At 43.5% G+C, this 11,612-nt stretch overlaps 2 protein-coding genes across 5 annotated transcripts in view; one reads left to right on the top strand and one right to left on the bottom strand.

Annotated features, from left to right (window-relative positions):
- Window positions 1-3,369: 3,369 nt before the first annotated feature.
- Window positions 3,370-4,615, top strand: TEX38 (testis expressed 38; the record flags this gene model as incomplete). Its single annotated transcript, XM_081054997.1, has 2 exons — window positions 3,370-3,412; window positions 4,011-4,615. The coding sequence occupies exons 1-2, from the start codon at window positions 3,376-3,378 to the stop codon at window positions 4,613-4,615; spliced, it is 642 nt and encodes a 213-aa protein (XP_080911123.1). The 5' UTR covers window positions 3,370-3,375.
- Window positions 4,616-6,202: 1,587 nt separating this feature from the next.
- The window catches only part of EFCAB14 (EF-hand calcium binding domain 14), a 36,018-nt gene continuing 30,608 nt past the window's right edge, over window positions 6,203-11,612 (bottom strand). For 2 of the 4 annotated variants that reach the window (XM_081054993.1, XM_081054994.1), the window contains one exon: window positions 6,210-9,656. In XM_081054993.1, the coding sequence (XP_080911119.1) occupies window positions 9,481-9,656 (176 nt within the window). In that variant the 3' untranslated portion in view covers window positions 6,210-9,480. Of the gene's footprint in view, window positions 9,657-11,612 lie in introns of all 4 variants that reach the window. The other 2 variants (XM_081054996.1, XM_081054995.1) reach the window with 2 other exon arrangements.

The following is an 11,612-nucleotide window of genomic DNA, read 5'->3' as shown; positions in this document are numbered from 1 at the left end:
AGCCTGCCCGGATCCACGCTCTCAGGTTCGGGACCAACAGCCCCTACCCTCCAAGTCTTCTCTTGAAAACCGCTCGGACCGTCCTCCCCGAGCTTGCTCCTTTTTAAATTCACGAGGCACTCGCAGTAGTCGTCCTTCAGCATCGAAGGCCCTTTCATCACCTGGAATCACAAGAGCAGCTTCTCTTTACTGAGCGTTTCTATGTGCAGGACACTATTTGCTTCACACCCTGCGAGGCAGGTTTTCCCCTCATTTTACAGGTGAAGAAACTGAGGCCGAGAGTCATTAAGAGACTTGTCCAAGTTCTACTGAGGCCTGAACTGGTTTCAAGATGCCAGCTGCCTCCCAAGCCCTGTCGCCTTCTGCTTCCTGACATCCACCTTGAACTCTAGCCCAACTGAACTACTTTCCTCCCCGGAGACACCTGGATTTGTCCTGACAGGTCTTAATTAGGCTAGTTTTGATCCCTGAAATACTTTCTCCTCCTTCTCTCTCCACCCAATGCCACCATCTTCTCTCCCCCCCCACCCCCCACCCCCGAAAAAACACACAAAAAACTCAGGTGTGAGCTTCTGGGGTCAAGGCCAGTGACATCAACATCTCTGTGTTTCACCTGCTCCCAGCACAGGGCCAGCCCTGGAGCAGGCCATCTGCAATGGCATTGGTCAGTTTGCCTCCATGGAAGTCCTTTCTGTCTGGGTTTTACCTGATAGAAACCATTCCTGAATGGTAGACCCCTCAAGGGCAGGGAAAGGGTCTTCCACTCTGCTCCATTCAACCTGCACTCCTGGAGACTGGCCCTGGGCGGTGGCCTGGGAGTAGTGGGGCAGACTGAGATGAGTAAGTCCTTGGGGTGTGCGGGCCTGTACTTGCCTCAGGGTCCTTGCACTGGCTGATCCCTCCGCTTGGATTTGCATGTGGCTGCCTTCTCATCATTTAGGGCTCATTTCACAAGTCAGCACCTCAAAGGGACTTTTCTTGATGCACCCCTCATCCCTTATAATCTTTATCCCATTACCTTATTTTAGTCTCTTCATAGCAATTATGACTATCTGAAAGTCTTATTTATTTCCTTGTTTACATTAATTCAGGCAGCTTGCCTTCTAGTGGGGTGAGACAATAAATAAATACATAATTTTAGGTGATGATACATGCTATTTAGGAAAACAAAAAGAAAAACAGGCTAAGAGAGTAGAGATAGGGGATCTTTGAGCAGAGACCTGAAGGAAATTAGGAAATGATCTGTGTGGATATCTGGGGGAAGAGCCTTCCAGATAGAGGGAATGGCAAGTACAAAGGCCGTGATGCAGGAGCTTGCCATGTTTGTGGAATAGCAAGGAGGTTATTGTGTGAAGGAGGTGTGGGGTGCAGGTAGTTAGATTGCTCAGGGCTTTGTAGGCCTTGGTTAAGGATTTTGCTTTTAAATCTGAGTGAAATGGGTAGTCATTGTAGTGTTTAAGCAGAGAAATAACATGATCTACTGTTTAAAAGTATCATTCTGGCTGCTGGTGGAATATAGGGCATGGGGAGCAAGGATGGAAGCTCTCCCAATGGTGACCAATTTGTCCTGGTTTACCTGGGTCTTACCTGGTTTCAGCATTGAAAGTCCTACATCCTGGAAACCTCCTCAGTCCCAAGCAAACTGGAATGGTTGGTCACGTAACAGGGTGACCAATAATCCAAGTGAGAGATGGTGGTGCTTCAAGTAAGGTAATAGTGATAAAAAAGTCATCAGATTCTGGGTGTGTTATGAAAGCAAAGCCCAAAGATTTTGCTAATGGAAGGAATGTAGTTGTGAGAGAATGAAAGGAGTCAAGGATGACTTACAGGCTTTTGATCTGAACAACTTTTGATCTGGAAGGATTGAGTTGCCATTTACGGAGAGGAGGAAGGCTGGAGTAGGTTTTGGAGGATGAATGATCAGGAATTTGGTTCTGGACATGTTAGTTTGAGATCACTTAATAGACTGGCAAGTAATGATGTCACCACGCTGTTCTGAGGAGCTGTCTGGGCTGGAGAAACAAAGTTGTGAGTTGTCAGTGTATATATGGTATTTAAAGCTATGAGTTTGAGTGAGATCATTGAAGGAATGAATGTAGATAGAGGGCTAAGGACTGAACCCTAGGACACGCTAACATTTAGAGATCAGGGAAAAGAGGAAGAAAACAGCAAAAGATACTGAAAAGCAGGCGCCGTGAGGTAGGAAGAAAGCCAGGGTAAGTGGAACCTGGAGAGAAATCTGTGCTGTATAATGCCCCAAGTCACCTGCTGGGGGGCTCTAAAGAGGGAAATAATTAAGTGGTGCCAAGAAGATAAGCTGGGTCCAAGGGTCGTACAGGGAGGCTGACTTGGGCTTAATTAGGAAAGGGCTTTCTAACTGAGCTGCCTGTAAATACATCAACCTGCCTCACAAGGTATGAGCAAGTCCCTGATCCAAGTAAATCCCAGGGTATTAGTTTTCTGGGTAGGGGTGACCTACCCCTGGGGCTCAAACATCTGTTGGGAATTGGACTAGACAACTCTCAAAACCTCTTCAAACTGGAGATGATGGGATTCTGGGAAGCCAACTGAAGCAACTGTCACATAGTAAGGGGGTTGCGCTGAGCCTTGAAGGATAAGCAGGTGTTCAGTGTGGGGAAAGAGTAGGCAGGGGCACTTATAGGTAGAGGAGAAGTGTGAGCAAAACTCCAGAGATGTGAATAAGCAGGCTCTGTTAAGGAGTCTGGCCTGATCAGAAGGGAAAGGTGTGTGATGGATGGAGAGGAAGGTGAGGATGGAAAGAGATGCAGGGCCAGGTGGCAGGGAGCAACTACAGGGCCTGGCGCCCAGGAAATGCCACTTGTTGAAGGAAGGTAATGAAACAAAAGCATGATTAAGAGCCAAGAAAGAAGGCATTAATCACTTAGTTCCCTTAAGCAGGTTTTCTCCTGACAAGTTAGTTGGTCATAGACATCTTGAGGGCAGGGGTGCTGCCCAAAGCTGTGTGTGCTTCCTGTCCCGCTTCTCACTGGGACAGGTATCCATCAAATGTTCTTTAAAGCCCAGCAACATGGCTGAGCCCCTGAGGGAACTGGGGCCCTTTCCTGGAGGTTGCTCTGTGGGTTCACCATAAGGGGTATGCGACAGACAGTTCAGTGTGTGGGCCAATCCCTGATAGAAGCAGTAGATATACACTATGACACCATTGGATGGAGTCCAGTTAACCCAAGACTTTATAAGCATCGTCCCAGGAATGCTCAATACTCAGAACCCAGTGACCTCACCTTTAGGGAACAATGGGGGCCTGGGCATTTCTAGGACTCCTATTGGCTGGACAGATGGGTAGATGAGCTCTCTTTCTCCAGAGGCACCGGTCAGGTACCAAGGCTGGAACTTATGGATTCCCAACAGGAGGACCTGAGCCTCCATGGTGGTAAATGCCCCTCTAATCTCTGCCCCTTGTTTTGTGCCCTTAGCTTGGGGGCATTCAGGGAACACCTTTTGCATGGATGGGGTGGTAGCTGCCTGCATGGAGGAGTGCTAAGCAGTTAGGATATGGTTTCCTCTAGGATTCTATGGAAAACTAAGGATTCTTTGAGGGTAGAGGGGTACTATGAATACTGTAGGACCATCATACCTGAATGGGTAAAGGGTGTGGTGGAATGGGATGGGACACTGGTGTCCCTGTCAACTGTCAAACTTTTACTTCCTTGATGAGCCTTGCCCTTCGTGAGGCTCCCAAATCTGGTGGATTGGATGGTTCCAGGGCTTGGAACCAGAGGCTTGACTAAACCAGGGCAGGTCGTGCCCCCACCCCCAGACCTAGCATTATCTCTAGAGGGCTAAAGTGGCCTCTTAAACTCCCTGGAAATCTAGCTTTGATTGAAGAAGTGAATGATGTGGTAAGTCAATGAAGGAGGGAAGGAATGAAGAGAGTGGTTAAGTGGATGGAATGGTGGATGAATTGGTTAAAAGAGCACGGATCTGGAGCTGTCAGCCAGTTTGCCTCTTCTTCTTTCTTATCGCCTTAGTGTGGGTCTCACTGTACTTTGGATTCCTGGGGCTGTGTTCCGTGGTAACCGGTGGGTGCATTCTCTTTCTGCACTGGAGGAAGAACTTGCGGCGGGAAAAGCGTGCCCAGGAGTGGGTGGAGGTGATGAGAGCTGCCACATTCACTTACAGCCCGCTGCTGTACTGGATTAACAAGAGAAGGCGCTATGGCATGAACGCAGCCATCAACACAGGCCCTCCCCTTCCTGTCACCAAGACTGAGACTGAGGTCCAGAATTCAGATCCTCCAGGGGAGTTGGACAGGTCTGAGAGGAGCCATGTTGCTCAAGAGAGAAGCCCCAATGTGGAGGCCCCTGTCCTCCTGCAACCTGCATTGCAGCTGGTCCCACAGCGGCCCCTACCTTCCCCAATGCTGCGGCCCCGGACCAGCTCCCCTGTCCCGATTCCCATCTTTCAGGAGGTGCCCTTTGCCGTCTCCCTGTGTAACCTACCCCCAATGCTGAACCACTCGGTCTCCTACCCTTTGGCCACCTGTCCTGAAAGGAATGTCCACTTCCATTCCCTCCCCACACTGGCCCATGGGGACCACTGCTTCAATGCCAAGCCTCTTGCTTCAGAACTGTAGCCTCCTCTCACTGAGGGTGGCAGCTGGAGGTATTGGGGCAGAGCAGGAAATGGAGCTAAACTCAGGGAAGTGGTATTGACACAGGCCAGAGCCCATCTGGATGTTGTCACATAATGATTAAAAAAAGTTCAAGGCTCCCTTGTATCTGTTATTAGGAGGGCAAAGTCCTTCCCATTTAATGGGGACACTCTACAAACCAAACTGAGGTCATGGCGTCTCACCAACACAAATGAGAATTGGAGAGCTGGCTATGGGAAGACACACTGAACCCGTACTTGTGATGGGCTCAACAGTCTATCCAGTATTTAAATCCAAAAACATGTGCCATACCCTGAGCTAGGTACCCAAAGGCACTGCCCTTCTATGGCACATTAAGCACAGCTGCCATGAGTGATAGCTGTGGAGGATGTGTGAGCTATGGTGATTCATAGTAGACATGTGGCAGACAAAACATTTTGAGAGCTATGAGTCACATTGCTCCACTGGTGGAATCATTCTTCATTAACACCTACATGTATTGAGTTCTTATGTGGTTGTCTCTACATTGCTTCTAATATAAGAACACTGCCAAATGCAGATCATGACCCTCCTCTTACAGACGAAGAGACAGTTCCCAAGGGCATTTGCCATATTGTTTGTATGTTGCAGAGCAAGGTCTCAAATTTACATTTGCCTGGAATCAAAGTTCCTGATCTTCCCACCATGTACCATGATGTCTGGTTAGAAAACACTTGGCAAATGATTTCTTGTGTGTAGGGTGCAATGAACTTGGTCCATGGATTGGCTTGGGGGAAGGGCTGGTTAGAAAACCCCCTAAAATTATACACAGAAATGTACCTTTTTTTTCCCCCTCAAAGGGATTCATGACTTCTCCAAAAGCTAAGATCCACTATATGGGAATATTAGTTTTTGTACCTTCTGGAAACCATCCTAAAAGGAGAGACAAAGATAATACTTGCTATTTGGTCCCAGTTTAGATAAGAAAGGTCAGGTCTGCCCCAGGGTATAACATTTTTCTTTTCGTTTTGGAAATAAGGAAATCATCTTACTATACTTGGTAAGATGCTCAAAGGAGCTAAGCTTTATGTAGTCTTCCCTGAGGGGAGAGGCCATCCAGATTGTGTGTGTGTAATCCCATAATCTAGCAACCATGTAGAGCTAATTTTTCTCTGTGTGAAAAAGCCCTAACCCCTATATGACCTCTCTCTTGTAATGGATTTCAAGCTTTCTTCTTTTTTATTTTTTAAAGGCAGTGGAAAATTTCTTGTAAACATGCTCTACTGAATCTCAAAATATAAAACAGGCATAAGTGGCGCTTTCTGGTTGATAAGGGCAGGGACTCACTTTCCCTGTCCCCTCCAACCCTGCAGATGCCAAAGCAGCAGCCTTCTGTTCTTCAAGCCAAATCCTGCAGTTCGTCAGGCAGATGCTTCAACATTACTTTGTGCCCACCATCTGTTAGTTCTTGCTTTCAAAAGGGAGTCCATAAAAATAGGGATCAAAGTGCACATACACAAACACACACACACACATACACACAATTTTTCCCTTACTAATCAAGGGTGGGGGAGCCTTTAGTCATAAACATAGTGGGAGAAAAAGGAAATGTTTTATTTAGATAAATTAAAATGCTTGTATTACTGAGATGAAGTAAGCAAAATTTAAATCAAGTCATGGAAACCTTGAATTCACTCCCTAAACAGAACCAAGATTGCTTATACAGTACCAAAATAGCTCCACTAAAGCAAAGTAGATTGACATTTTTTAATGTGAGAAAACAACAAGGTAGGTTAGGTTCACATAACAAACAATACATGCTCTATAAAGTCTCAGGAATACCCAAATGTGTTCTGGTTTGGATATGACAGAAGGGACTGTGTCTAGCTGGTGTTGGTAAGCAAGCCAATGAGGTGTGTATCAAACGAAAGCTGTCACTAAAAACAACCCAACAGCAGGCCATTATGAGTATGAGCCCATCACAGTCAAAATCTTCAACTGTGACCAGCAAAACCAGCGGAGGGAGGGGGGCACCAAGGGGGTTCGACCCAGCCACGTAAAGTGAGGAAACACCAACGGGAGGGAAAGTAGCTAGCAGTAGGTGAAGGGTGTCCACTCGACAGCTTTGCCTTTTCAGACACATTCCTAAGTGCTAGGTCGTCCTCTGCCCATAAGACAACACTACAGTCATTCCCTAAGTTGGGTTCTCTCTTCTTTCCGTTCATCTCTTTCTACAATACCTTTTTGCCTCTGATTTATAAGGAGGCCCTCTAAGTAAACATTATGCCAGTAAATACAGGGCAAAAGAAAAAAAGGACCAAGAAAGAGTGCTTTGGGTAATTTAGGAAAGCGGCAGTAGGAGCTGCCAGAGTGACAAGGTCCAAATATTTGAAACCAAAACCAAACTCACCATTATTACTCAATCTTACTCTCAGAGCTAAGATGTGGAAGGTGAAGTTTGATTATAGTTAAACACAATTATACGTTGGGTAAGTTAAGACAATTTACAAATAAAAATCCCAAATTAACACGGAGTAATAGGCTTATGAGGCTCTTTTCTTAAGCCAATGAGTCTGCTCAACTTAAAACAAAGGAGTTCCAGATGCCCTAGTTCTGCCTGGGAGATAGGGCACTTTCCTAGGAAGCATGAGAAGGGTATTCATAGGTGTGAGAACGTAGCAGGAATACCTCTGCCAAATTTGGGAGGGGGAGAGGAGCGCACTGTACACCTGCCTCAGGGATTATGCTAACCAGACAAGCTGGAGGTGAGAAGACGATAAAAAAAACACCCCAACTCCTCCATGGATAGCCCTCGGATACAAAAGAAAAGTACAACAAAGAGTTAAGGTGTCCTCAAAGTATCTGCCTATGAATAGGAATTTGAAAATAAAAAGGACAAGCTACATTACCCTCAAGTATATTTCATATAAATCAGTTCTCAAAAAAATACCTTCCAGGTACAGACATACTATTTAGGGTACAGTATATACAAATATAGCATTATAATTCAATTTATTGCTAGAATGTTATTTGGTTGTTACAAAGTCCGTAAGGGTGTATACATTAGAAAAGGGGGGTGGGCATGGAAGGCAGCCAGAAGAGTAATCTTCAAGTTACCTAAAGTGCCAGGCTAATTTTATACTATATTTTAACCTTTCCAAGAAAGTGAAATAGCTCAGATGGGCAAGGGAAATGTCTGTTTTCTAAAAAGACAAGCATAAGCCATAATGAGGTAAGTAGACACATTCATGGGAAAAGACTTCATCTTGCTTTAACTAAATTTTAATACTTCCGGGGGGAAAAAAAAACCTCAAGGTTAGCCAACATCAAGCTGAATATCATATAAAGAAAGAAAAAAACAAACAAAAACTCAACCCTTAAATAGTTAAGGGTGTTTGACTGTGTTCATGGCTAAACAGGCTACTTGGACAAAGTTAAAATGGAAATGAGCTCCACTCAAGAAGTCAGTGCCATGAAAGTGTCTCTAGTTTTTCCCTGACTTGGCTTACAGTACAGTTAAGTTTTGCAGTTTTTTCCTTTTGTGTTGTCCAAAGACTGCATCCGAGAATAATATAACGCAAACACAGGTGACATGGAGGTATAATTCCTTCCAGTTCAGAGTCCTTTAGTACCAGGCCTACAGAAACATTTGAAGGGAAAAAAATTGCACTTGCTTATATTAGAGTTGAAAAAACTTGCTACTATCACATGAAACCCAATGTTTCAGGCCTGTGTGCTTGTTTGGCATCCTCTGGGCATAGCCTCCAGCTACTTCCGACCTGAAATTATAAGGAAACCTAGTATGTTCACAACCTTTTTGGCCTTAGCCCACAGACAACATATTAGGTTCTTGGCTGGCCCCCAGGTAAAATCTCAAGGAGTTTCCTGGGTCAAAATTAGAGGCACAGTTCTCCTTTAAAGCCAAGGGACTTCAACCTTGCCATTCAGAATGGAGATAGTATCAAGAGGTGGAAGTCAGCTACAGCTTTAAGATAGACTTGAGTGTGTGTATGGGGGAAGATAATCTAGCTCACTTAGGGGGAAAATGTAGCTACCCACTGGATAACTTTTTATGTTCATAAACCTTAAAATAGGATTAAAAATGAGAAAAATCCCCAACAAGACTTCTCTGGTTCACAGGTTGGGATTAGCTAACGTAATAGGAACAAAGAGCCAGATCTTACTTTCCTGAGCCTGGAGGCAGCACTGTCCCCAAGGTTCACTCCCTAAATCTATTCCCCCAGCCACCAGGCCAAATCCCATGGCATCACCTAAAGGAGATGCCCGAAGGAGACGCTGGACATAGTTTCAGCCACTACCAGATCAGATTAGTGAGTTTTAATAACAAGTCATTTGTTCACATCCTTTTTCAAACTATGCTTCCTACTTCCCACAAAATATACAGTTCTTTCATTTTAAATATTTACAAACAGAAAAAGTCTATTAAGACATTTTCTGAGTCTGTATAAAGTGCAGCTAATTTAAGGCAAATTTATGTAAAATATAAAAAGTGGCTTATTCTCTCTATATACACATTTTCCAGTTCTAAAAGATAAGGTGGTCTCCCCTCAAAAAAAGGAAAGAGAAAGAAAAGGTCTTGTCTTTTTTTCTGGCAATTTTAAAATTAAGATCTTATTGGTTTCAGGAAATCATAGATTTCTGAATATCGTAAGTAAAATGGTCTTTTTTAAAAAAATAATTTTTATATAGCTTTTTCAAACAAGTTAAAAGGTGGCAATGTGTCTCCTACAGTAATATGGAGGACTAGAGGATTGATGGGTAAATAAAAGTGTTGTTTTTGTTAGGTGAGTAGATATTAGGTAGTCTGGGGTATACATCATATCCATTCCTAAATATGCCCGATGAGACTAGACACCTAAAGCTACTCTTAGCTCCAGGAATGAGTATCTTCCATCTCCATCAGCATCAAACTCTCTCAAACGATCTGGTTCTGGCATGGCAGAACCTAACAAGTTCCAGATTTCCTGGTAGGTCAGCTTCCCGTCCATGTTCTGGCCAGTCTTGTGGAATAAATCCTGAAGATCTGTTAAAAAGGAATTACAAAAAGCATATTATGCCTATACATACAGCTAAATTTAGTTAAAAGTTTAAAAAGTAGCCTCAACTGAATTTAAAGCACTAAAGGAAAGCTACTTTTCAGACTCTGTTTCCAAAAGGTAAAGTTTAGGATCTCACTAAATCAGAAAGACTAATTCTTGATCCTTTAAGAACCAGAGGAATACTGTATGGCACTATCCTCCCAAAATAGAAGCAGTGACAGGTAATCACAGGGAAAATGAATGGACTGCCTTTCTCTCTGTCCGGGGCCTTCCTTTTAGATTTTCCAGATTTTATTCTCATGTTGAAGGGGCGAAAAGGACTGTGGAGGCCTAAAGAGCTAACTGAAAGGAGCTGAACCTGTAAAACAGACTGTGGCATACTGTCCGTTAAACAGTTATATGACCCAGCAATTCCATTCCTAGGTATATACTCGAGAAAAATGAAAACGTGTGTTTACATAAAAACTTGTACATGAATGTTCATAGCTGCATTATTCCTAATAGCCATTATTCCTAGCCTGATGAGGCTAGACACCTAAAGGTACTCTTAACTCCACCAGTGAGTATCTTATATCTCCGTCAGCATCAAACTCTCAAACACTGAGAGAGTTTGATGCTCTCTCAAATGTCCATCAGCCAATGAAAGGATACGCAAAATGTGGTATATTCACACGAAGGAATATTATTCAAACATAAAAGGAACGAAATACTGCTACATGCAACAACATGGATGAACCTTGAAACCATTATGCTCAATGAAAGGAGCGTATTGAAAGACTATGCATACATAAGGCCATGTATTGTACGATTCCATTATATGAAATACCCAAAATAGGCAAATCCAAAAAGATAGTGGCTGAAGGATTAGTGGTTGCCAGGGGCTAGGGGGAAAGGGAATGGGGAATGACTTGTTTAATGAGTACAGGGTTTCATTTGGGGGTAAAAATTTTCTGGAATTAGGTAGTAGTGGTGGTTGCACAACTTTGTGAATATACTAAAAACCACTGAATTATACATTTTAAAAGGGTGCTAATATCTCAATTAAGAAAACCCAGAGGACTCTGTATCTCTTCAAAGTTGTATATACTGTGCATAGTGTCAGTTACTGTGTTCACTTGTGCACACATATGTCCTCTCTCTCTTCATTCCAGTTAAGAGAGAGCAATACCACCGGTTGATCTGGATCTTCCTTTTTATTTCTAAGATATTATTTGAGCCGACAGGATTGGAGAATTTCTCTCAGCAATCTCTCCCGGTATTTTCTCAAGGACCCCATGAGGCACACTCAGGAGGGCCAATTATTTACATAACATTTAAAAAGGACTTGATTTTGTCCCTACTTAGATTTAGTCTCTAATACTAGAAGATAATCAATAAGGCTTATGTTTCTTTAAAAATCTTCCTGAATTCCTTTCCTTTCTTCATTCAATTTTACTTAGATTCAATTGGCCTGCTGTTATAAGAGTGGAAATGGTCTGAAGGGAGGGGAAAACATTGCAGTGCAAGGTCCAGTCTATTAATGGTTTTGTAGACAACCTTCTGAATAAGCCCCTACTTTCACTCCTAAGATAGCCTCAGCAAAGTAGCTAAATAAAGTCTCCAAAGCTCGCTGAAGCCAGAAAAGCAGGTGGGACATTTGTTCCCATTGCCTGCCACCAAGTGGCTAGCTGGAAAATATGTTTTGTGTGTGTGTATACGGGGAATGAGTTTATAAAATGTGCTCTCTGCACTTGGCAGCAGTATTGAAATAAAAATCTGATTGTTGCTTCACGTCATTTCAAAAGTGTAGTCATTCAAAAGTGTGTAAGGCCTATGTTAGGGATTGAAGTACAAATGGTAAGACGGCTATTTCTCTTATGGTTATCTGCTCTAACAGCCTTTCCTCTCATCAATTCTTGATGTGATAATGGGGTGTGGGAGGAGGCAACCTGTACTGTCAA

The sequence above is a fragment of the Rhinolophus hipposideros genome (assembly GCF_964194185.1).
Source record: "Rhinolophus hipposideros genome assembly, chromosome: 8".
Classification (NCBI taxonomy): Eukaryota; Metazoa; Chordata; class Mammalia; order Chiroptera; family Rhinolophidae; genus Rhinolophus; species Rhinolophus hipposideros.
The sequence above is the reverse complement of the archived record's forward strand: the minus strand, read 5'-3'. Positions and strand labels throughout refer to the sequence as shown.